The sequence below is a fragment of the Thunnus albacares genome, chromosome 12, assembly GCF_914725855.1.
Source record: "Thunnus albacares chromosome 12, fThuAlb1.1, whole genome shotgun sequence".
In the NCBI taxonomy this organism is placed as follows: Eukaryota; Metazoa; Chordata; class Actinopteri; order Scombriformes; family Scombridae; genus Thunnus; species Thunnus albacares.
The window spans coordinates 8,168,728-8,195,612 of record NC_058117.1 but is presented as its reverse complement, the minus strand read 5'-3'; the positions used below and the strand labels follow the sequence as shown (position 1 = coordinate 8,195,612).

At 38.5% G+C, this 26,885-nt stretch overlaps 1 protein-coding gene across 1 annotated transcript in view; it reads right to left on the bottom strand.

Moving 5' to 3' along the window:
* Positions 1-26,445, bottom strand: part of LOC122993361 (probable G-protein coupled receptor 158) — a 52,242-nt gene extending 25,797 nt beyond the window's left edge. The window contains exons 1-4 of the mRNA XM_044367478.1: positions 26,398-26,445; positions 16,756-16,858; positions 11,968-12,179; positions 9,670-9,738 (exon numbers count right to left, since the gene is read on the bottom strand). Of these exons, the coding sequence (XP_044223413.1) occupies positions 9,670-9,738; positions 11,968-12,179; positions 16,756-16,858; positions 26,398-26,445 (432 nt within the window). The remainder of the gene's footprint in view (positions 1-9,669; positions 9,739-11,967; positions 12,180-16,755; positions 16,859-26,397) is intronic.
* Positions 26,446-26,885: the final 440 nt, after the last annotated feature.

Below are 26,885 nucleotides of genomic sequence, written 5' to 3'. Positions count from 1 at the left end.
AAAGCCTAAATTAAGCATCATTGTTCCACATGTAAGTCACATGATAGTTATAATAATACAAATCTGTATGAGGAACATCTGCTCCCAAGCAAATTTGATGACACTGCTTCAAATGAATATTTTAAACCATAAAGTGAACAATGTCATTGTACTTTAATTTGTCGAGTCAAATCAAAACTTATTTGTTTAGCACATTTAAAACAACCACAGTTGACCAAAGTGCTGAACAGGCTTAAAATACCAAAATAAATAAATATAAAAGTAGATAACATATAAGAACAAAAGAAAACAATAAACATAATAATAATAAAAGAATTGCGGCACAGTAGAGGATGAAGTCAAGGTCTCAAGCTCAACTCGAATTGAATGCCAACAAGAAGAGGTGGGTCTTCAGCAGTGACTAAAAATTTTCTAGGGTCTGAGCAATTCTTATATGAATGGGTAAGCTGTTCCAGAGATTTGGGGCAGCCACCGCAAAGGTTCAGTCACCTCTATTTTTGTGCCAGGATTTCGGAACATCCAAGAGCATCCAGTTGGTTGACCTCAGTGCTCTAACTGGAGTATGATGATGCAGGAGATCTGCTAGATAAGGTGGCGCCAGCCCATTTAAAACCTTAAAAACCAACAATAAAATCTTAAAATCAATCCTGAAACAAACAGGAAGCCAGTGGAGAGAGGCCAATACTGGTGTTATGTGCTCATGCTTTCTTTTACCAGTTAGAAGACGAGTGGCGAGTGACAACAAAGAGACAACTGTTCTAAACCCACATAAAAAGAATTAGTCTAACCAAAGAGGTAATAAAAGCATAAATAACTCTTGAGAAATCTTTGGGAGAAAGATTGGCCTTACCTTGCCTAAAAAGATAGTTTCAACAACAACGGAATTAATATGTTTATCAAATTTGAAGGAGTTGTCAAAACCAAGATTCTTAACAAAAGATCAATTGTAAGAAGCTAAAGGGCCAAGAGTACCATAAGGGTCATCCAATAGGTCAGGTCATCCAAACATTACAATCTCAGTCTTATTTTCATTTAGATTGAGAACGTTTAAATACATCCAAGTTTTGATATCTTTTAAGTAGTTCAGCAAAGGCTGCATTGATATTTACTTTTTGTTTTTATGGGCAGATAGATTTGTATATCATCAGCAAAACAATGAAAAGGAATATTAAGTTTCTTAAAGATGGACCCCAAAGGCAGCATATACAATGAAAAGAGGATGGGACCCAAAATGGAGCCTTGAGGGACCCCACAAATAGCCTAAGTGGAGCCACAGTTGAATATAGAATATCCGCCTAGGTGAACCCAGAAACTCCTATCTGTCAGGTATGACTGAAACCATTTGAGGGCAGTACCTTTGATGCCTACGCACTGTTCAAGATGTGATAAAAGGATCCTATGATCCACAGTGTCAGAGGCAGAAGTCAGGTCTAAAAGCACCAGAATAGCAGAGTTTAAAAGCAGACTGAAACTTTTCATAAATGCCAAGGTTATCTAAAAATGTTTGCAATTGAATAAAAACAACTCTCTCCAAAACTTTAGACAGAAAAGGTAGTTTAGAAATTGGCCTGAAGTTAGACAGAACAGAAGGGTCCAGATTTTTCTTTTTGATAAGAGGCTGCACTAAAGCATGTTTAAAAGCAGCTGGAACACACCCTGAAATAAGAGAGGTGCTTATCAGAACAAGAATACTTGACCCAACAGTATTAAAAACTACTTTTAGTAGACAAGAGGGAATACTGTGTGGGGGGCAATTTATAGGCTGCAGATGCTGAACTATCTCTGATAATAAGGAAAATGATACAGGCTCAGAGTGATCAAAGACAGCTTGGCATAGAGGAGGACGAGAGGGGTCTAGGGCAAAGGAAGTGGGTGAAGACCTAACGGCAGAAATTTTGTCGATAAGAATTTAAGAATGTTTTCACAGAGTGTAGGCGTTGGCACAATACAAGCTGTATCACAAGGATTTATAAGAGAGTTGAAAGTATTGAAGAGAATCTGAGGCCTATAGCTGTTATTGGAGACAAAGTTAGATATAAACTCTGATTTAGCATATTTAAAGGCTCTCTGGTATTTTGATAAGCAGTCCCGTAAAATTCCTAAGGAGACTTGCAGCTTATCCTTCTTCCACTGTCTCTCAACTTTTCTACATGCACGTCTGAGAGCATGGGTAGTATCATTCAGCCACAGCTTTAAAAGTGGCTGAGTGCATTTAGTCCTAAATAGAGCAACAGAGTCCAAGATATCAGTGCAAGTGGAGTCAAAAAAGGAGGTAAGCTCCTCAGCACTAAGATCACAACAGCCATCTAGGGTATGGAGTCTTTAAGAGCAATAGAAAACTGAGATGAGGGTTAATCACATGCAGTCACTGTGCAGGGGCACAAGTTGTAACCCTAGAGCAAGGGATTATAGCAGTAAATCAAACAGGCAGATGATCCAATATACATGTGTCACAAACTTCACTGATACATACACATAAACCATAAGACAGCACAAGGTCCAGTGTGTGTCCCTTTTCATGTGTCAGGCCACCGAATGAGTGAGATTATGAGAGTCAATATGATTCAAAAAGTCTTTCACCAGAGGTCTAGTTTCACAGAAAACATGTATATTAAAATCACCAACAATTAAAAAACGATCATATTTTAACATAATCATAATTCCCGCCAAGGAGTCTGCAAAGTCCTGTATAAAATCCTAATTAAACTGTGGTGGACAATACACCACCACGCACAGTACGGGAAAAAGAAAGTTCATCTTAAATAGCTGCAGCTCAAAGCTGGAGTAGGTGCCAAATGAAGTCTGCTGACAGTGGAAAGATCTGAATACAGACAGTGGCCCTCCACTCTTGCCGGTGGTCTGAGGGGAGCTGAAAAATGCATATCCAGGAGGAAGAAGTTTGGAAAAAGGGGTAAACTCACCAGCATGAAGCCAGTTTTCCATCAGAAACATAAAATCCAACTCATGAGAGGTGAAGAAGTCATTAAGCAAGCAAGTCTTGTTTGCTAGCGATCTAGCATTAATCAGAGCCATACGAAGAGTAAGCTCCTCATCGGCCAATGTTGAAGCACGTCTCAGCAGGTGAAGGTTCCCGTGGTCCACACCGCTTCTTCTAAATTCCAGTGAGGAAAATAGTAACATCCACCGCAAAAGAGGCGAGGATCAGTAACATAAGAGGACGTCAGGTAAGCCTTTAATCTCACCAGTACACCTCCCCGTTTTCCCACACAAAATATAATTTCAGAGCTGCACTGGTCACACGTTAAGTTGATATAAGGAATTGGTTAGCGCACAAATGTTTATCCAGCAGATACAGAGCAACATTAGCATTCATTTAATGTCCACCTCTTGAATGTAAGCTCAATATTCTCTCCTCTTTCTAGCTCTTAGTTCACCAGCAAGTTTGTGTATTTGGTGCTAGGCACGTAGTGAACATTGAGTTTTTCAAGCTTTTTCACTAAGAACAGCAACCTGCTGCTGCTAGAAACAAGACTTTGGGGGCCTGTAAAAACCAAAACAATGAGCTGAAAGATGCAAAAATGGGTAATACTTCTCTTTCGGTTCATCACTACAAGTAACCCCTTTTACATTGAACATAGTGATTTGATCCATTGTTAATATAAAAATATTGATTTGAGCATCTTTTTAAAAAAAAAAATGCAATTAAGAGGACAAATACTCACTGTAAAAACTCATCAACATATCCACACATGATGAGATAACTACAAATGCATCTATATTCATGAGTAATTAGCCCCTGATTTCTGTACCTATTACTACAAGTCTGTATATATAATAGTGTGTTTATGTGTGTAGTCTTTACAGCAAAGATATAGTGGAATACCTATACTTAGTTTCTTTACCCTTTAGGGTTATGTCCCCCACCTGTGCAGGATGAGCGATTATAGATATTGTATGTATGGGTGGATCTACCTATGAAGTGACATCTCAATGATTTTAATCCATAATATACATCACAGTAAATACTGTCTTTTTGGAGATAGGTATTCACATAATAAAGTAAAGATGTATTTTGATTAATGTACTTGGATCTTTTTATTATATTGGATGTTTGCTTTACAATAACTGACAACTGGCAGTGACCAGTCTTTATATTTATCACATGGTCTCAGACAGAATACATTATATGCAGTTCAGACACATCCCTCAGAAGTACAGCGAGTGCTCTTACAATGCCTTGGCATTCAAGCAACAGCAACCATCCACAGTAATTACAGCACCTGTAACCTCCTTTCTTTTTCTGCACAGTGAAGAAGAAGAATATCTGTGGCCAACTCAAAAAAGCAGACAGCCAACCCCAAGGTGAAAACAGTGGATGTAAGATTTGTTAAAATTTAGGAATAGTGCGTACTCTCTGTCACCTCAGGGTAACAAAATGGTATACGGACAAAATAATATCAGAGACAAAAATATTAAATCTGACAACATCTGCTACAACTATTCAGGAATTTACAAGCATCTCAAGATAACACATAGTGATGGTATATTGAATAAATGTTGCATTAGCAGTGAACTAATCTACAGCTTGTTTTTTGCTTTGCTTTATCATCACAATTTTGAACCATACAATCTAGTCTTAAAACTGGCAGGATGAATTTAACATACTCTGCCAAAATGTGGCTCAGTACGCAATTACAGTGTCATAACAATCCCATTTTCAGCCTTCAGTCTGTCCACACTCAGTTCAGCTCTGGTATACAGACATTTCTCTCACCTCCTGATTATGAATGTGACACACAGAGTCAAAGCACGGTTTCCTTCCATACACAATCCTCATCAAAACCTTGCAGTGCCAGACTCTGTCATTGGTATGCTGGTCGTGAGAGAGCGGGGAGCCAAGTCCATTTTATACCCAAGAACAGGAATTATAGCTGTTCCTTTTTATCGCTCCACTACCAGCTGTGAGTCACTGTTGCAGCTCAGGATCTGATAAATTGGTTGGTATATGGAACACAGACAGGTATTATTAGAGGAAGTTTAATACATACCAAAACTGATATTTCAAACAAAGACGATTTTCCACAATAATGCAATTTTGAGGACGACGAGTTTATTATGATTCATAACTTTAATACCAATAATGTATGAAGAAATTATATGTATATATGTTATATTCTGAAAGAATAGTTCAATGATTGGGGAATATGTTTATTTGCCTTCTTTCAGATAGAACTTAAAGGATTTAAATCTTGTCAGTGGTTTGCGTTGGTATGGAGCCTAAACCAGAAGGAGATTAGCCTAGCTAAGCATAGCTAGCTTAGCATAAAGACTTGAAACTGGAGGAAACAGCTAACTCTAAAGCTCTAAAGCACCAAAACCTCTAAAGCTCATTATTTATCACGTTATACATGGTTTGTTTGTACACGGAAAGCTGCAGACTCCATTCATGCGTAGTAGTTCTGTTTATACTACTCTGGAGTCCGCTTGGAGGACGCATTCCACACATGTGCAGTAGATCGGCGTCTACAGGAAGACAGCGTTGTGATGGTCACAACAAATTGGAAGTACGCGGATGTCTGCACAGAGCGTACGCGTGCACCCTCTGTTGACAAAATTTACATCACATGGAACCAAGCAGACTCTTACAGACTTGTAGACGTGGAAAGTATAATTTCGGCTTTAGTGTGCTTCTCTTAATAGTGAGGTTCCCAGTTTAGTACCATCATGTTCGTGCAGAGACTTATACCAAGACCTGTGCACAGTGACTGCATCTGTCAAGAAATCGTTACAGCACATACCTCACCCTCTAGCCACAAATTAGTGTTTATAGATGTCGGGTTTTGTATTGATTAAACAAACAGGTTTGCCCCTGTTTGACTTCTTTATGCTAAGCTAGGCTAACCAGATTGTGGCTCCAGCTCTAAACCTGCATTAATAAATTGTTTTGGCCACTTGGGGGGAAATAAACAAACTACAAAACAATGTTGACATATCATCACTTGATAAAGTTGATATAGCAAACATGTTAAGCCAAGAGTATGCTTCTCCAAAGATGCACATAGACATCTCTGCAAACCTATGCAGAGAAGGGTGTTATGGGTAACTGTAGGTCACAGAGGCTTGCCAGCTTTAGCAAACAGTGGCTTATTTACACATCAAGCAGAGACAGTAATATTAGCATAGTCATGTTTGTCCTAACCTGTCAAATATAAATCAGTAGTCACTCTTCTTTTAGCTTTCTCTTGTTCATAAACAACTTCTGAGGAAAATATCTGTCTTCAGTTGCTAAATGCTCCACTATGTTCTCCAAATAGTCGCTATCTTTGTCTCTGTGGATTTGTCACTAAGAGCGACTCCTTTCATATTACACATATTATTTGTGTCATTACCAATGTAAAACGTGTGATTAGAGAAGCTTTAAGTATTTTGTCTTTTTTTTACTGCTTTTTGTTTAAATTTGAGAATGAAAATGACAATTGATTTGATCCAAATCTCTTTGTATTCATAAGGAGGCATTACCGTTTTGATTAGTACGAGAAGCCTAATTTACACAATTGCAACATTGTTCCACTGTGCTTTTGTGAATCAATAGTGCTTGAATCAGATGATTGCAACTCGTAGTGCCAAATCAAATAATAGAGCAAACACAATGACACAAAGAAATAAAAGTGATAGGAACAGATAGAGACAGACAGAGAACAGAGACAAAAAAAATGTGGAAAAAAACCCTTACAAGTTTAATAATTCACCCACTACTTTTTCTTGCAAACCCTGTGTTTTAGTGCCTCTCTTACTCTCATACTGCCACTGTATGTCTGTCTTCCTAATGCTAACCTGTGATTAGAATTACCATCCTAACTGGCAGCTTCATCTCTTGAACAAAAATCCAGCCCTCCAGCTCTCTGGTCTACATGCTGGACCAAAACAGTAAATCACCTCTGAAAATTTTAAAAGTAGGCCACGCTGTTTCTTACACCCACACGCACAGACGCAGAAATGCAAATCCATGCACAAATGCACACAATCACAGGAAAATGTAATGCTGTAAAACCTCTTAAACATATTTTTAATCCATCTTCCATTCTGCCAATGCACAAACATACACAGAAACAGACAGGCACAACAGTGTCACATCCTTTCTGCAGTGCTACCCGTGTGGACTACAAAGTCACAAGGGGACTGCACAATAGAAAAGCCACATTTTTTTATTTCGCCTAGAAGAGAAGGTGGCCCTCCTGGTTTGCATCCAACCGACCATGCCTCCTCCATCAATTAATCAGCAGATGTATTTTTAAAACAAGTTGTGCTAGAACTTGATGGACTGTTAAAAAATGCATTGAGCACCAGAGAGGAGCAGCTGCGCCAAGCTTAGCTGAGGAGGCTTGTGGTGGCAGCAAAAAAGAAACAAGCAGCAACAAACGTAAGATTGCCGGAGAGGAGACAGACACAAAGGTGAGGTGGAGAGAGAACATGCAGAGGGGGTAATGAGAGGAAAACATGAGGGAAAGAAGGACAGGGAAAAGGTAGAGACAGGCAGAAAAGGTAGAGCAAGGTGCTAAGAAATGCAGAAAAAAGACTGGAGAAACAGCAGAGCAAAGGGAGGAAGAGACCCATGAGTGTATCCAAGTGTGTGTGAACATAAGAGAGTGGCAGGGTATTTTTGGGGAGCTATTTTTGGTACTTGAGTTATCCTTGGGGTGAATGGGGAACAGAGTGGATGGATGGATGCAAAATCAAATCCATTTTGAGCATCACAGTAGAAATATACGCAAGGTGTGGTCACATAAGGATAGACTTATAATACCTGCAGGCCTTTATCTGCAGCAACAAAACAACCAAGTGTTTCATTCTAATGCAAATATCTTTCTTCTGGTAACACTCCAGTAACTTTAGAAGAAGAACAAAAATCTTTATCCCAAGAGTCAGCCGAGTGCTCTGAAGCTCTTTTTTTTCTCAACAGATTTGGGTTTTTTTTCTCTTCTGCTTAAAAATGGCAAACATCCAGCCACCAGGCTTTATGTTTGAAGAAAGCACTGGCTCACAGTTGGCAGTCTGTGCAAGTATTTGAAGGGAGCGAATTCCCCGGTTACATCAGATCTCCCTGTTACATGGCGCTCAGGTTTCTTCCATCTGTTTCCCTGCTAAAGATGGGCTTCTGACGCGACACTCCAGGTGCACTGTGGGCTGTGTGCACAAGTGTAAATACACACATATACAATGCACACTGGCACCCACCCACATGGACCCACTCACACATACAGACAACACAAAGGCTGGCAAAGGCACACACACGATAAGACATGCTCGTATGCACACCAACTGTGATGTCCAACTCTTTGTGTTGTTTTCCAGACAATTATCAGAAGTTCAGTGCTATAACAGTATCTAGCTGCAACTGAAGAAGTAATAGACAGGGTTTGTTGCATTATTTAGATAGTAGGTTAATGTATTCTGTTATGAACATCAGCAATCCCTTTTTAACAAAAATACTGACCTTATTTTCCTGGTAAAATTTCAATTTGCTCAGAAAAATTTGTTATATCAAAATGTATATCTTGACCTCTCCTTCATTTTAAATTCCACAAGATTTTCATGAAATCAAACTCCATTTTTGATACTATTTATGTTCGGCATTTTATCTGCAATGGCAATTCAATGTATTTGCATTCATTAATTACCTTATAGCAGCTTTCATTGTTAGTGGCAGAGTCCACCACTTCCACGCTGGATTCAAATTGTCTCCACATGCATGAGGAATCCTTTTCAGAGCTGTATTAAGTTACTGCTAATGCCAACACTTCTTACTGCAGCTGCTTCATACTTAAATCACTGAAGTGGAAAAACATGGGAGGCTTATATTGTGAAGCAGTCACAAAAAATACAATGTATTTGACACCCAGGTTATCAAAAACGCATCTACAAAATAAGAGAACTGTCATTTTCAGCATTTGTTGACAGTTTTAACCAGCCATGACAAGCTGTTAGATGAAGAGTTGCAGGCAACAGGCTACACACCTCCAACTCCTAAACAAGAAAACCAATTCCTTGGCAGCCAACTCCATCATGAAATCAGACTGCACTTAGAAAATGCATATTATTGACCAACTTCTTTATTAAAACAACATGTGTTTGTTTGGCTGCACTGTAAACAGAAACATTACCAGCCTTTCTGTTGTACTTTTGACAATGTAGCTGCTCAAGTTGTGTGTGCTGCCCCAACATTTCTGGGACTTGTAGTATTATGTAAATTATGCTCACTGTTACCACCATGAGCCACAGGTGTCAACAAATCAACCAAGTCGGTTGGTTTCAAAGTTTCAAGTTTTTCTCCATTATGTTTAATATTGATGACTGAATAAGCAATAATTAAAGATAGAAGTTATCTCTCATTCAGGTGCTTTCTCAGGACTGTGTAGGTGTGATAAGATTTGATTGACAGTGACCTGGCAATATACACAGCTGTCATCAGATTCAAATGTTGTTAAATCCTGATTTATGCTAAAACTGACTTTCCAACTGATATCTGCCCACTTCAAACGAGTAAGAAAAACACGGACAAAGAAAAGAAATGTGAAATAACCAAAACTGTTTGGCAGAAAATATCGTGTCCATATATGACCCCATCGCCCATTCAGCTTCAATTGTGAAGGAGTAACAGGCTGACTGAGGTAGCTGTGGTGGCAATTTAAGATCACAACAAAGACTTACTGGGAAGTAGAGCAGTAAAGCCCCAAACAAGATGGTTTCCAGTAGAATGAGACCAGATGTGCGGATGCTCTGTTAATGAGGAAAGAGAAACATCAGTCAATCAAAAACAATGTTTAATGATGTCTGTCCCATAGACCTAAATGCAAATGTCACTTCAGTCACCGTCCTTATCAAACCACCAGCCAGTTGAGCGGTCTTTGTGACTGAAGCTCCTGCCATCTGTGCCCCAACAATGAATCCTCTTTCAAAGTCACTTAATATAATATAATAATATAATAAACTTTATTTATATAGCACCATTCATAACATAAAATGCAGCTCAAAGTGCTTTACAGAAAGAGGTACAAACAAACATATTCAAAAATATTAAATATTTTATATTATATTAATATATTATATATTAGATCTTTTCCTTTCCTCTAATTTGATACAAAATCAGAATCATCTGGGCCTGTTCAATATTTTTTATACATGCCACAGAGCATGATTGGATGTTAACAGCTTAATGGTACCATGCAGTGCACCTTTGTGGAAGCATCTGCATTTGTCATGTTTCTCCACTCATTTATTCAGATTTTTCCTTTAATTTGTCACCCGTCTGTATATACACACACACATATGTTTTGTATACATGTATATGTTGTGTATATGTTTTGCCCTCCCTGAAACAAAAATATGAGTGTCGACAGCACTTATCTGGGTCAGATTTAATTACCCACACTACATCCTAGAAGTTTTTAATGTATTTTATGTAAATTTAAAGGGCTCCAGGGACATTACTTGTGAACTGAAAAATGTGAGATTCTCAAGCAACAACAAACGTGTCTATAAATAGCACACAGCGAAAGATTCACGAAAGATTCACCTTAACTTTGCCTGAAGACTGGTTGTAATTATCCTACACCGTGAGAATCTCATGTATATTTCACTTTATTCTAATAGCAGATTGTATATTATGTAACAACTCTGCTATAAATCTATCTTCAAATGGAGGACCAGCTGTGATGGATAGGTTCGATATAACCCCTTAAACTATGAATACTTAATGTGAATCAAGCTTAAGTCTATGTACATTAAGAAATAAAACAAAGGATGATAACATTAACTCAATTGCCCTTAATTTGGCTAAAATCAATGATGATGTCCCTGTAAAATGCATGTGGTATGAAATTATATGAATTTTGAAAAAAAGATATGCAGCAAAAATATTAATGTTTGCACGATAAAACCTGCTGCACCTTTGTGATACATATTAATCCAGTGACAGTGTTACACCCTTTAGCTCTTTATTAAAACCTGTGTCAAACAGAACTGCTAAATAGAGGAAGGTTATCTAAATGTGACACCATTTACTATGTAAACCAATTCCTGGCAGCACTGTTTGGCTTTCACCTGGGTTAAGATCTGGTTAAATATTTTGGATTTTCAATTTCTACAAGAGCTTTTAACACTTTTAAGCACTGTGGAAGGCAGGTAAGCCACTGCACAGTAGTTGTTATTAAATAATAATTTATTATTAATCACAACTGTCATCCTTCACCGTTCACAGACCCTTGCAAAGAGACATTTCCAGCTAATGTTAGCCAAGTAATTTAAAGACCACTCTAGTGTTTTAGTACTGCACTTGTATAAAGTTGTGGAACGTGTAAAACAATTTAAAATAACAATCAAAATTTGTGCAGCAAAAGCTGAGATACCCTGATTTTCAGTCCCTATTATGGGTCAATTAATGTGAGCTCCAAAAATGCTAGGTACTACAAATCTTATCTTCTCTTTCTTAGACCATTCATTCCTGGTAAAGGCCAATGTTTCTCAACTCCACACCTCTAGTTGAGAAAACAATCTCACCATAAAGTCCATTTAGTATCTGCTCTGGAGGTTTCAGGCTTATTACATGATCTTCATCAGCAAATGGAGAATGAACATCTACAAATCCATGACAAATTTGCAAAGTCCATCGCTCCATCACATGATCTGCTGATGAAGATCATGTGATATGATCGAAAAATTCTCATAAACTACGATGTGAATTTCAGGGTGAGACTGTTTTCATAAATATGGTTTCCAAGTCTGAGAATGAACTAGTTCCTCTAGTTTGTAACACAGGTTTTCTGAAGAGGAAAACCAAACCATGATAATCCAGATGATGTCACACAAGATATTTAACTGTGTTCAAAAGCTCAGTAGTACTCCACATGGCAAGTAAACTGTTCTTAATGTGTAAAAACAGGGGAGTTCCCCTTTAAATCGACATTATCTGCTTTTCATCCAACACAGTGATCTTTGACCCACCCCCACCTTATTTCTCCTGAAGTGGTAGACCACCACCATACTGGCCAGGTCGAGAACCATGCACAGACCCTGGAAGGAGGCCACAGCGAGTCGCAGAGCGCCGTCCTCTTGGATGAGGCAGGGTGTGTCGTCCTGGCAGTAGGGGCAGCCCTCGCGGCATGGCAGGCACTTGCTGGAAATGTCGGACGTCTCATCTCTTTGAGAGCCCTGCTCCTTCCCTGAGAATGCGAAGACACTTTAGTTGATAATCAGATGTCTAAATATATAGATTTTATAGATAGATTCACACGTGTTGTTAAAGAGTTCATGTATAATGTATGAACCAATCACAATTCAGAAGACAGGTCTGATTTACTGTAGTGATTTCAAGGATTATCAGTGTAATTAATTTGCATTTAGCTGTCACACACTGACTTCTTATTAAATGCTCAGTTAATCAATTTGACGACGTAGACATCATCAATCCAATAAATCACAAAGCCCCAGGGGTGATAATTACAAGAATGCAGCCTTTAATTAAGCAGATGAGGGAATAATGAAGGAGAGGGGGATGAAATATTGTGACACTGCTCCCTTCATCAATTGGGTCTGCATAATTATTGTTATACCAGCATGTGGCACACTTGGATGTGGTTTATCAAATCTGTTCCCTAGATTACTTTTTCCCCAGCATCTCATCTGAGAGGGACCACATTTAGCATGACTGGGTGAGTTCTGTATGTTGCACAGAAGTAAATTTTCTTTCAAAATCTGAATTTGGTCAATTACATGTAAAGAAACAGATGATGTCAAAAATATATTTTCTTCCTTCTTTCTGCGACATGTCTTTTGTGGCTGGATTTAGAGTCAATCTGTAGTCTACAGTAAATCCTCCATTTCCACCACACCACACTATGCAGCTCTTCTAGAAAATGATGCTTGATAAGCATGTAATTCCTCTGTAAGTCCCAGAGCTCATGCAGTATGCAGACACTGTGCTAAAGTTGCACAGTACTCCTGTAGACCACAATTGCAAGAGAATGTGGGTAAAGGTGCTGGGTCGATGGTAAGCGAAGTTGAGTTTGAATTGAGCTCGCTTTATTAACATGCCGATAATGTCAATTTATCAAATAATTATGCAGTCACTGATATAAAAAATCACATTTCGTCCTTGTAATAATCTCTGTTTTGTTTTTCCAGTTAACTGTGTTTTTGGGGGTTTTGTTGCTGAGAGTTATGAGAAGATTGGTACCGCTCTCATGTCTGTGATAATGAGCTGGAGCCAGGAAGTGATTAGCTTAGCTTAGCATTAATATTGGAAGCAGGGGGACACCAATTAATAGCTAATAGAATGCAGCTACCCATAAAACCTCAACTATTCAGTATGTGTTCAAAATGAAGAAGATATACATGTAAATTAGAGAGCTTCAGAAGTATTGGTAGGTGTATTTTTGAGCTTTCAGGCTAGCTGTTCCTCCTGCTTTCAGTCATACTAAGCTAAGCTAATCATGTCCTGGCTCCAGCTCAACTAACTACAGTATCTGCAAAAAAAGCACATTTGTCCCATAATGTCAAACTATTCTTTAAGGTTTTAGAGAGGAAGGGGAGGGGGAGACATTTGTGAGAAAAAGCACAATTTTAATATTAATGAAAATTTAGATGACTATTCAAAATCCTCTATAATACTGCATAGTTTTACTGAGATAAAAATTCAGAAAAGTAATAACGCCAGCACAGTGAATGTACTCAAGTTTTGATAATCAGTTCTGCAGGACGACACTCTAATGCACTCAACTTGAAGGGACACAGAAACTGTAAGTTGTGGTGAATTAAATGTGAGATAATGATTCATTCCAAGTAACAACTAACTAATACTGTATGTGCATAATAATGAAGTAAGGGTTGGTTTCGTTCCCTTTAACTGGTGAATCAGAGTTAATCAGGAATGTTTTAAATGCCAGTGGGCAGATTCACAGATATCTATGAGCTGATCTTTGGATATTGGATTATGATGGATAGTCATAAACACTATCATTACAAAAATGTCAAAGATCACCTCACAAACAAAACATAGATTTTGACATTCAAATCAAATGTAATTTTTCTTGAGGTTCTACATTTCCAAATAATTCAATTGTTATTGGAGGCTGTGTTTTTCTCCCTCCATCCTTTCTCCTCTTTGATATCCGTCCTTTTGGCCTGTTGCTAGGGAACAATACAAAATCAGTTTCCAGTCTGGTCTGTTTTCAGGGGTAACAGACAGGTTCCAGGAGGGGAAATCAGGGTCACTAGCCACTGATGAGACCCAATCTGAGCCACAGTGATTTTTAATGACGGGTCTGCATGGGGTTTGGAAGATGAGTCTCTTCACAGACTGAGCCGTTTGACTACTGGCCTCATCACGCTGCATTACAATAAAGCTCCAGCTTAGCATATCATCCCCCTTGGGGTGCTGTATTGTTGGAGTCAGGGATGAAAACCACCGCAGTTGCCTGATTATCTCGCTCATCAGAGCCAAGCTTTCTGCCCGAGGACACTGCAGTGCTCTCACTCAAGGTGTCAGAATACAGGCATTCAAATCCTAAGCAGGAAGGTAAAGTTAAAGGGATAGTTCGCATTTTTTGAAGTGAGGTTGCATGAGGTACTTATCCACAGTCAGTGTATTACCTACAGTAGATTGTGGCCCTCACCCTCACAATTTGGAGAAGCAGGCAGAAGTACTGGCATAGAAGCTAAGCAATGTACTGCTGTGGATGGGGACAGCAGCAAAATGTATCCATCAGACAGCGCTTTCCTTTGGCACTACATTTTCTCAACCATAGAACTTCTGTACTGTATTACGCCGCAGATCAGTTGTTCGAGTGTGCATCATGCGTAGGAAGTTACAGAAAATATTCTAAATATAGCATAAACTTAAACTGATATTGATTTTTTTTTAGGTGGCTAAAATACATTTTGTTGCTGGCCCCGTCCACAGCAGAACATCGCTTAGCTTCTGTGCTAGTACTACTGCCTGCTTCTTCAAACTGCAGGGGTGCAGACTGCCATCTACTGAAGGTAATACAATGACTATGGATAAGTACCTCATACAACCCCACTTCAAAAAATGCAAACTATCCCTTTAAGGATATACTTGAAAATCACAAATTTGAAAGGAAGAACACCAGTGGAGTGCAATTCCAAAGTCAAGTTTTGTGTGCAATTTTAGATTTTATTGTCAGCCAGCTGTCAGCTCATGTTCATTGTGAATGTCACACCTGAATAAAAAAAGAATAACAAAAATCACTCAGCACAGAACGCTGTGAAGATTTGAATTTCTCCAAATGGGGCCCTAATAAAAATCACAAGTATCATAATAAGTAATAAGTTTGGCAGTTGTCATCTTTGTGTGTGTGTGTGTGTGTGTGTGTGTGTGTGTGTTCCTTACAAAACTGAAAATACAACAGCACAGTGTAAGGAATGAATTAAACATTGCATGCCTGCTCTAACATAAGCTGCAAACATTAGCATGCCCAGCTAACTAGCTTACTATCTACAGTAATAATTGAACATTATTTCCAAGGGAAAGGGGTATGTTCTTAGCTAACTACATTATTTTGTGGTGTTACAGGTTTCGTTAGCATAATATCTTCAGGACAGGAGCATTCACCCTTTGGGAGCCAAAATGCTAGTATATCAGAGATTAGAGTAACGTTAAGAGCTCTGTCCTGCTCTTCATTGGATTTGGGGAGGTTTGCATATTACACTCTAGCAAATCCAGCAAAACTTATTTGTTACTTTAGCCAATCTCATCGGTTATTCTTTTATTATAGAATTCTCTCAGAATTAATTTATTTTATTTTATTCTCTTGTAAAAGTGAAACATACTGTTCGAAAATACAAACATTAAAGCATATCTAACCACTGTGTTGCTTGTAAAAGTATAATTATAAATTATTAAATATAATAATCTCAATAGTAAGCAGACATCTAAGGGATGTTAGTATGAATAGAATTTTAATAACATTTGTTATTTAGAATACTGTACTTTGATAAACAGGCTAAATTACCCTGCAATACATGAACAATGCTGCTCCTTCATTTCCATGTCTTCTACAGGGATCATTCACTGGTGAGGATGCTGACTTTTTGCTATAGGCTTTAGCTCTGCTCTTTTTAATGTACAGTACCAGTCAAAAGTTTGGATACACCATTCCATTCATTTGAATGAGAAAGTGCGTCCAGACTTTTGATTGGTACTGCATGTCACCATTATTTGCATATTTTAAACCCTTGTACAGGGTTCTCTTTTGAAAACAAATCAGCTGGAAACAATAAAAAGATGACTAAATCTGCTAGTGACAGTAGTTAGCAGACAAAACCCAGTAGGCAGCTAAGTGGCCACCTTGACAGGCCAGGCATAGCAACAGTAACTGAGGTGGGCGGATATTGGCAGTGGGTTAATCAAAGTGTGACTAAACCTATATTCAAGTTTATCCCACTAAGTGTTCTCTGTCTAGACTTTTCATAATCCAACAGGTCTATGAATCAGGTGCCACCTGTGGCTCCCACTAAAGCTCAGCATAGAAACATGATAGACATTTCCACAATAAGAACAGTCAGAATCCTTTGACTGAAGTTTGAGGTTTCATAACCTCACAAGCCCCAGGATACCCATTCAAAGCCATAACAAGAATTTCAAACAAAATATGTGACTGTCAACTGAAAAAGAGTTTTTCATAAATCCTAAATGCTTACTTTTGAAAGATTCAAAGTTTTGATCTGACAGCTAGCTGCAGTATGTATTTTTATATCACAGAGGGATTTGTAACCTACTTTTAAAGCCATTGAGCGCCACTCGGCTCGGATGGTAAAATCCTCTCCTGCACTGGCACTTGTACTTGTCCAACACAAATCCATGGCCAACGATGGGAGTGCACTAAGAGAAGAAAGGGAAGAGACAAACAGAGGATTAAGAAATAATGATTGTTCACCTATTTTGGTTGTAATCAACAAGAATATGACAGTTGCACGGCAGCTAAAGTGAGAAGCTTAAGAGTAAAAAGTAATGGTGATGTGGGAAGACAACAACAACAACAGGATGCAGAAGGACAATTGAAAAATGGTGACTCAGCCAACGCAGTTTGTGCTTCTTGAATCCAAGTGGGAGTAAAATGATAAATCCTTTCTGGTATTAAGGATTTTAGGATCAGAATGAAAAAATATAGGCTTCAGCAGCACCAAAATCAGAAATATATCAGAAATATAAACAGATAATTAGGTTTCCTTGTGCACTGTTAAACATTTAAAAGAATTGCAGTAGCTGATCAGCACAAGGCCACCATAACATGAATACATACACCATACGTCACCATCATAATATCAGATGGTCCAATTTCTTTTATTGCAGGTATATTGTATTTTATTTGTGCTTTATATGTTAATTTTGTTTGGTTTGTTTTATTTCATTTGAATGAACTTTTATGTGCCCAGATTTTTCCTGTTTGACTGTTGAATAAAAACCTTAATTTGCAAAAGCAGGTGATACATATACAGTAGAGAACATCACAGACAACTAAGATCTGAAACTATTAGTTAGGTAATCGATTAGTCAGTTTACAGAAAATCAACATTTTTAATAATAACTTAATAGTTTAAATTATTTATCAACAAAAAACAGTTCTATTAAGCTCCTAAAGGTTATCTTGTGTTCATGATAGCAAAGTGAATATCTTTGGGTTTTGGACTGTTGATTGGACAAAACAAGCAATTTGAAGACATCATCATATGCTCTGTGAAATGGTGATTTCAGATTATCAGATTAATCAATAATTAAAATCATATTTTGTTCAGCCCCACATCCAAGTGCTTTATATTTCATTTGATAAACAAAGCAAAATATATTATCCAAGATTGAAAATGAACCAGAATAGTAATCAAGTAAACATGAAGACAAACAGTAACTGTGTTGATTATCCTCTTCACACATTCATTAATATTTTTAGCATTTCTTGCCCCACAATATGTTTCAACATGCCTTTTCATTAAATATGTGTGTTCTAGTGTTGGAGCTTCCAAATATTAAAAAACAAGACCTGAATGATTCACAGCACCTAACAGTACATCAGTAGAGAATAGCGTAACATCTGTAATGAAGAAGACTACATATAGACTACAGTGTTTTACAGACTCTTCATCAGTACAATGAAGATTTGGAGAATCTGAATCTGAACTACCCAGGGTCCATGATGTGCTATCCAGACCTCACACACTGAATAAAGTACTGTACAGTTCCTATGTGTTTTCACTGCCTGCTGATGACTTCACTCCTTCCCAGGCCCACTGCAGTGTTTGGTCTCAGTTAATGAACTTGTTTCAATCATGTTATCAAGTCTTGTACATCGTCTACATGGTCTTCTGCAGCAGGGAACAGCAGACGCCCCAGTTATACATGCCTGATGTCATGGGAAATCACAGGGCTTTGCCAAGTAACAGGGAAACTAATTAATATCTAAATTAGGAATTAAGGGTTGTTTGCAGAATTTAAGAGCGCCTCCATAATTCCAGCTTGCATTGATAATTATGGGAGCTACTTGGGCTTACAGACCATCTGGGGCAACATTACATGCAGTGACACGCACACACAGGCATCAGTATGGATATACTATACATATATATACATACTAGCACTAAAATAAAGTTGCAATACATTTGACATCAACATTCATGAATAGTGCATTACATTGCATGCTCACAGTAAAAACAGTATATCTCTTCCGAGACTGCTGATGTGGAGAACTATTATTTATACTTCATGGGTATGAATCAGTGATAAATTATTTTTATCTTTTTGATGTTGTTCAAAACAGGGCCCATGTTGAAGGAATAGTTCAACATTTTGAGAAATGCGCTTCTTCATGCTAAGAGTTAGATGAGAAATTCGATACCACTCTCATATTTGTGCATTAAGTATAGAGCTAGAGAGTTGAGGCAATTAGCTAAGCTTAGCAGGAAGCAATGGGGAAACTGTTTGCTCTCTATCAAGTTCAAAAATACATCTTCCACCACCATAACAGCTTTGTAATGAACACATTGTATCTGTTTTGGTGATCACAATTTGTCATTTTTACATTTCTGTTTGTGTACAGATATGAACATACAACATGTTAAATGTTAAACTTTAGAGGCACTGTTAGATGCATTGTTGAACTTTAGGAGTCAGCCAGGTAAGCTGTTTCCCCCGCTACACTAAACTAATTGCCTCCAGCAATGCTGTGTTCACGCAACATCGCCCCATAACTGCTATTATTTATTTAGCCTAAATTAGCTATTTTTGTCTTACTAATTGGAGCATTGTTATCAAGTGAAACCAGATATAAACAAACAATGTATTTTAAATTTACTGATACAGATGGTTTTGCAAGCATTTTGACAACGATTTGGTGACATTTCTGTAGATGTTTTCACAAAGTGGCAGATATCTTGCTGCCAGAAATTTCTGACTTGAAGGCTTTTCCTTCTCGGCTGCTTGTAATAACTGTCTGCATGATTTGATGTGAATGCTGCATTAGCACAAAGACATGAGAGCGCTCTGATCATCTAATCTAACTCTCAGTAAGAAAGTGAACAAGACTGTTGTCTTGAAATGTAAAACTATTCCTTAAAGGCACCATGTATCGATTTTCAGGGGATTTCAGTTAGAATGTCTGTGTGACTTTAGAAAAGGACACTATCCTGCTGCTACAGAAAAAAACCTATCAAACTCAGCTTGGCCACAAATCATCTCTAACTCATCACATTCACCAAATTTCTGTTTCTACCTGCAGCAGGGTGTCATACACACAACAGATGTAACATTTTGCAATTCATTCCCTGCAGAGCTGTGCTTTTGATTAATGTCTATATCCACTTATTCATATTATAGAAGGGACAGCAGTTGCAAATTATTTGAGTTTGGTATTTCAGAGGTATTCTCCTTTAACATGGTATTTTTGATTATATTTTTTTCTGTTTTTATTCTTTTTAAGTGCAGGCTCCTGCATGCTAAAGCCTCCCACTGAACTCAACAGATCAGTTGTGTTTCAAAGCTGACAAACAGCCCCAAATCTCTAATCTGGGAAAGAGCAGCTGTTGAGGGTATAAATGTTGGAACTGAAGTGCAAATGGTTGACAGAGTAAACAGATATAGTGAATCATTGCTCCAGTGTTGCACCAGTGAAGACATGTTTCCATGTCTGAAGAAAGAACATGAGCCTCACACCTTGGAGAATTCACCTCTTGTTTTTTGCATTTTTCTTGAGGTATTGACTGACTGAGGTTTGCAGGTACTGCTCTGGAACATGAACTGTGTCAGATGGGGATCCTTAAAGCTATTCTGGGCTTTGCAGTAAAAAATTGAACACAGGAAAAACAGAAGAAAAAAAAATACAAGCAGGTACGACTGCCCTTCTTCAGCTGGATACAGATGCCCTAAACGAAATGTACAAAATGATTTTTTGTGTGTTTCAGCCTCTTTTTTCTTTACAGTAAAAACGTAAACCCTTTTTCTAATTCTACCGCCTCTTTTTATTTCTATCCCCTCGTTTATCATGGTATTTAATGAGGAAATACCAAGGTTAACAGCTTTTCTGTGGATTAATGTCATTAACAGCCTTCATAAAAAAGATTCAGCGTCTCTGATGTTGTACATTCACATACTGTACAGCCACTGTACTGTTGTACTGTGCAGTATATTTATAAGAAAATGATTCAGAACACCATAATCAACCACAAAGCAAAATCTTAAGCTTCTTGGACAGCAGTTATGGTGAAATAAAAATCTTTCCTAAAATGTGGTTCCATCACTATTTACTATTGCACAATTACTTTATTTGCCCAATAACTTTAACCTGAACTGGGCAGATGGTGATGTAAAATACACCCAGGACCAGCCTTAATTAAACAATTTATTATAGCTGAAATGTGACAACACCTGCTTGACCAGTCACGGGTGACAGCCCTGTCAGCACCATTCCCCCTCCCCCCACAAGTACCTGGAACCTGATTTAGTACCACCTCCTGAAGGGTCACAGTATTTGTTTCCAAAGCAAGAAGAGGACAGTGGAACCAAAATCAGCACCAGGAACAACGGGTACAAGTTCAGTTACAGGTCAGTAAGTTACTTTAGTGGAAAAGGCCTATAAGGGTGTACAGCCTGTACAGTTAAATGCTATTATCAACATGCTAACATGCACACAATGGCAACAGGTGGATGTAGGTATGTTTATTTTATATTTATGCAAATGCAGTAACTTGTCATGTTGAGTATAGTCAATTCTTTCTCTACAGGACCTCATGAATAGAAATTAAAGAGCAAATATTAAAACTGTTAAACATTACTGTCCTACAAGCAGAAAGTTATGTTTCATGGTTTTAGGGGTTTCTAAGTTCACATTTCCAAACTATTACTAGAAGTATGTGTTGCTGCCAGAACAACCAACATGTAGCTTTCTATAACTAAACCTTTCAAAAAATGTTATCAGAACATGTCATTTCTATGCATGCTCTCTAATCGTTAAACCATCCTTTGCATACCGAGCATGATTGAAAACCTAGCAATTGAAATTGAGTCACCGCTCATCTACCACTGCTGCAGCAAGTCTGAGTATATGTGTGTGTGTATTTATTTGAGTTTTCTTTCTCAGAAGGTAAGCATACCTGTGAAATGAAAGTCTACAAAACACAGAAAGGGGCACTGGTTTGAGCTAAAGCCTGGTCATTTTTTTATTCCTCCAAACCAGAATGAAATTGGGTCTCGGCCAGGATATTTCTACCTGTCAGACTGGCGGAGCAGGTGGCGAGCCGAGGACTCAGCTCCCCCGAGAGCCCCGAAAACAGTTGGGAGTCCAAACATTTCAACATCTGCCGAGCAGAAAAAGAGGGAAAGAGAGAGAGAGGGAGAGACAAACGGATAGATAGATAGATAGATAGATAGAAAGATAGATAGATAGATAGATAGATAGATAGATAGATAGATAGATAGATAGATAGATAGATAGATAGATAGATAGATAGATAGATAGATGGATACTGCATACACAAACATACACCAGCGTTTGTTATGAACTTTTCTGCTTACTCCAAAGGAAGTGGAGACTCATTATGATAAGACATACCCAGGGACACTGGGCAAGGATGAAATATGATGCTTATTTTAGGCCTTTATTGTGCTCTGTGCATCAGAATTGTTGCATTTATTAAACCTGCCTGTGCTATCACAGCAGACGCAGCTTTTGGTACCCGAGTGCACAGCAAACAAGAGTGTTAATTAATAAATACTTGCACATGTTGATTTGAATCCCACTAATTCCAACCTTGTATGACAGGAGTAATATTGTTGTTTTGAAGAAGAGGAAACAAAATTCAACATTTTTAATTAAGAAGCTGATTCTGAATAGGATGCACATGTAAAGTATGTTCACACACAGAAACACAACAAGTACTGTTTTTACCTTCTCTGTCAGAACTATAGTACAGGTCTCGTGAGTATAATAGTGAAAACATGCATGTCACACAAGAGATTTACCAGCATTAAACTAAGATTCATGTCACACAGCACCTCTGAACTGCCTCTCAAGCACACTGCTCCATATATCTTCTATCACCAGTGCCACTTTTTGCAGCAAAATTATACACACTCAGCAACAACACACACACACACACACATACACACACACACACAAGTCTAAGAGCAGGGGTTTCGACAGTGCCAAGGCCAGCCTCGTTTTTCTTCAGCCACTATGAAAGTGCTATGAAACGGTCGTTTGATATGTCTCAGTTTGATAAATCACCTTCATCAGAGGCTGAAAGTGAGAAGGTATTTTATAATTGCACCTTACTTTGGATGCAGTGGGGGCTTTTAATTCCACCTTTTTCTCACACATGGCTGACTGGGTTCAAGGTTGCATTGTCAATCACAGAGCGGTGCAAAAGACTTATCTTTTAAGAAGGGCAGCCTGGGTAGAGGATGCATTAGAGCCAAAACCTGATCCTTGCTGTTCCTCAGAGCTTGAGCACTTTCTGTCTGTGTCAATCAATCTTTAATAATGTGGTTATAGATGTGATCAGTTTGTGATGGTTTGTGCATTACAACAGTGGTCTCATGGTTTTATTTATCCAACTATAAGCATTTCTGAAAAATGATAGGGGCTCTATTTTCCTTTTAAATTCTGCACAAGCACAAATAATGTGGCATGAAATTTAGCCTAATCGTCATTTCATTTCACTTCAGTCATTTAGCCTGACATTGAGGTCATGTTAGCTGGTTGCTGTTTGGGAGAGGGCGCTATTTTGTTTTGCCCTAACCAATCCATACCCGGTTACATATCCATCTCACTGATGTAATTTTCCATCCTATTGATGTCGTTTTCTGTCAACAGGGAAGTAGTTGTAGTGGTTGCTAAGACCAGTTAAGTTAATAGTTTTCACAATGATTAAAGAAACATACAGATTTAAGAATTATTATTTCTGTAAGTCGATTCACAACAACCGGAACAGCTGTGTCAATCTCATCCAAGCAGGTTGCCATTTCTGTTGCTATTTTTCATGAATGTAGCTGAGTGATCTAGTTAGATATGTACGAAGATGGGGCCCCCATTTTTAATGCCACCTACAAAGTTGGCCAACCAACATGTTCTCATCCTATGTCATCAAACACCGACACTTTATCACACCTCTCTGGTGTCTCATGCAGATGCACAAGGCACCTTTTGGTGTCTGTATAGCGACACACTTAGCTTTCATCTAAATCCAATGTAGACCCATTTGCTGCAATATTTCACGCTCAGAGCAACTGGTTAAGGCGCAAAAACCACTTGGTTACCATTTGTGTTAAAATGATCACTTGAAATGTCGTCATGGCAACAGTAAACACAATGACAAAAACCTGCCTCAAGGCACGGTTGGAAACATGACACTCACAGTTGGAAGCAGGAGGCTAACAGTGGTCTGTTGCAGCAAAGTCCACTTTTTGCCACTAATTGGCTGAATCCAAATGTCCAGACTTCACTACACTTGCAGACTTGCAGACTTTGTGGGAGGTCTGAGAGTGCTGAGGGCTGTCCAAATCCACAGTTCATCAAGCCCACAAGCAAACTTTGTGCAAACTTCACCAGACTTTGCTCAGGAAATTATCCACAATCCTGCAGCAATAGGCTGTACTTATAATAATCATTATCAATAAAAATAATAATTATAAAAAGAATATTAATAATAATAGGCTAAGTAAAATATTTACTTTTGATGACATTTGCTTTTTTTACTTTTGTTGTATAAATGAATTGATGTAGTGATGTATAATGTACACACAGAATGATAGGCCTATAGGCTTAATAACTTGGATTTGTTTATTATAATGTGCCTAACTAGACAGGCAAAGGTTGGTTTTTATCTGTCTACAATGTGAAGGTCCTCAGGATTTAATGTGAGTATAATATCAGCAGTGTTTCGCAGTTGGTGTAGCTAAAGGGAAAATCTCACTGAGCATTCTGAGCAGATTTGTTGAGTGTAAAGAAGCAGAGCTGCACATATCAAAACCGATAGGAGCTGTTCAGAAAAACACTTCGAAATGAGTTACAGGTGCAGGAATTTCAATCAGAAATCTCAATTTCAGAAACACTCTTCATGGCCCAAGGCCCTCACAGACTTGACGTGATGTCGTTGAACACATCATGGTACGTATGACTGTAGTTCACGAGGGCTCAGTCCGCAAATCTGGAGGGTGGACATTTGGATTCAGCCATTATCTAGACATCCACCCAACCCACCTAAAGAAGGAAAATGTCACCTTATACAGATGTCATCAGTCTCATGGCATCTAATTATGACATGGATGGGTTTACATTGGAATTGGTTGAAAGCCTGATGCATCTCCTACAGACGCTGAAGGGTACTTTGTGCATTGGTATCAGACGCTGAGGGGCATGACAAAGCGTCAGTATTTGATGCCCTGGATTGAAAATGGGCTGACCAAACCTATTTTGCATCGCTGAACAAATCGTGAATGTCTGGGACTAAGCTTTAGGTGAAAGTTGCATTGCAACAGCACAAAAAGGCAAACTGTGCTACTGCTTTCAATCAAACATTCATGAGCATAAAATAGCAGCTAGCTAGCCATCTAGCCCGAGAGCCTTAATGTCTGATCTAAGTTGCTCCCCTCACTCACAAAATCTTATAGTGGCTGCACTGCATTCTGATCTTATGAGGCTGCTGTCAATTCTCTCTGTCTCTAAAGAAGCTGTTGCTCTTTCCTTCCAAGGGACTGGCTAAAGTCTAAATGTTACTATATATGTTTCAATTCTTCTAGTAATATCTCAGTTTTCTACAGGAAAAACATGTACTACAAATTAGACCCAACAGCTGTTTTAAAGTGAATCTTTTAGAATTAATTTCCCCTTTGAAAAAGTTGGGGAATTGATGTTCAGATTTAAACCATATAAATACTGAAATATGATGCTATCACATCAAGTGTAAAACATACCTGACATGCAAGAGATTACAATTCTTACACAGACGGAAATAGCCTGACACATAAAACAAATTATCTGTAACTTTCTCATGGAAGCCCCTCATGTTTGGACTGCAGCCTGTGGTATATCTGTCTCAGTTTTCTCACCGTGCAATTTGATAAAAAGCTGTGAACATGACACCAAGATAGGAGTTGGCAAGAGCGAAAAATAGGGAGAGAAAGAGAGAGAGAGCACTCAGCGTCCCTCAGAGATCTATAAATACACTGAAAGCATTAAACCCTAAAAGCATTACAATCACTCTGTCCCTTGGGTAAAGAATCTGCCTGCTGCTGTTTCACAAGACAACCAACAACTGAAGCACTGGATGTCTGAGTAGAGGAGACCTTGGACTTAAGCCTGTCTGGAATTTCGCCATCAATTTAAGAGGCAAAAACTGAGATATATAGCTGGTTATTGATTGGTGGCTTGTCGTGGTTACACTGCTGTGACTAGAGATAGAGTCACCAAGAGGGGTGTGAGTGTTGCTGTTGGTCTATGTGAGCCCTTTCCCTGGTGAAGGGATTGTAAATTCAGAAAGGCCTTTCAGTGATTTATATTCATGTTAGTTAAAAGAGCAAAATGTGCAAATGTGTTACCACTGTGTGGCTGTTCAGCCTTAGGAAATTCATCAAGAGTGTAAAGCACGTCTCACTTGGCATTTTAAGACTTATGAGATGAACCCTCAGTTTTCCCACAAAGACATCTGGGTGGGTGGTCCCCAGCTCTCTACGCGGACTCAACTGGGAGGCCTCAGTCAATTAAGATCCAACTGCTGCTGCAGACTTGACAGGCTCTTACATTTTGCTGTGGCAGCCGCTGAGCTGCAGGCAACAGATTAGAGAGTGAATGGTGTTTCTCTGTGGAGGATGAATCCTCCCTGACGACTGTCCCTCTCTGCTGTCACTCCTTATCCCTCTCTCCCTCCCGGTCTCACCCTCTCCTCCATCCTATATGCATACTTGTCCTTCCGGTCGCCTTTCATACTTCATGCATGCATCATCAGTCTAATTAAAGATCAAAGAAGTATGCCGGACTCGCCAGAACATACTGCAGAGCATATGTACAGGCTAAATATTGTTTTTAGTGGTAATACTGACAGCTATTCTTCTGTATCATAATAGTAAGTCTCCAGTAAGGTATATTCCAGAAAGCAGGTGTATAAGAAGCACTACAGGGAATAAACATTGAACTTCCATAAAGCTGGAGGAATTGCAAGAGACAGATTTTAAAAATAATGGTCAAAATCAAAGCAGCAGATATTGAGATTTCCCACATTTTGATCCCATGTTTTGGTTAAGCTTCAAACATACTAGATCCTACTCTTCCCATAATGCAACATGATAGCACCTATTCATTAGATCCTCTCTGCCTGGTAAACAGACATGTCTTTGAAACTCAGGCTTATCATTAAAAAATGAAAGT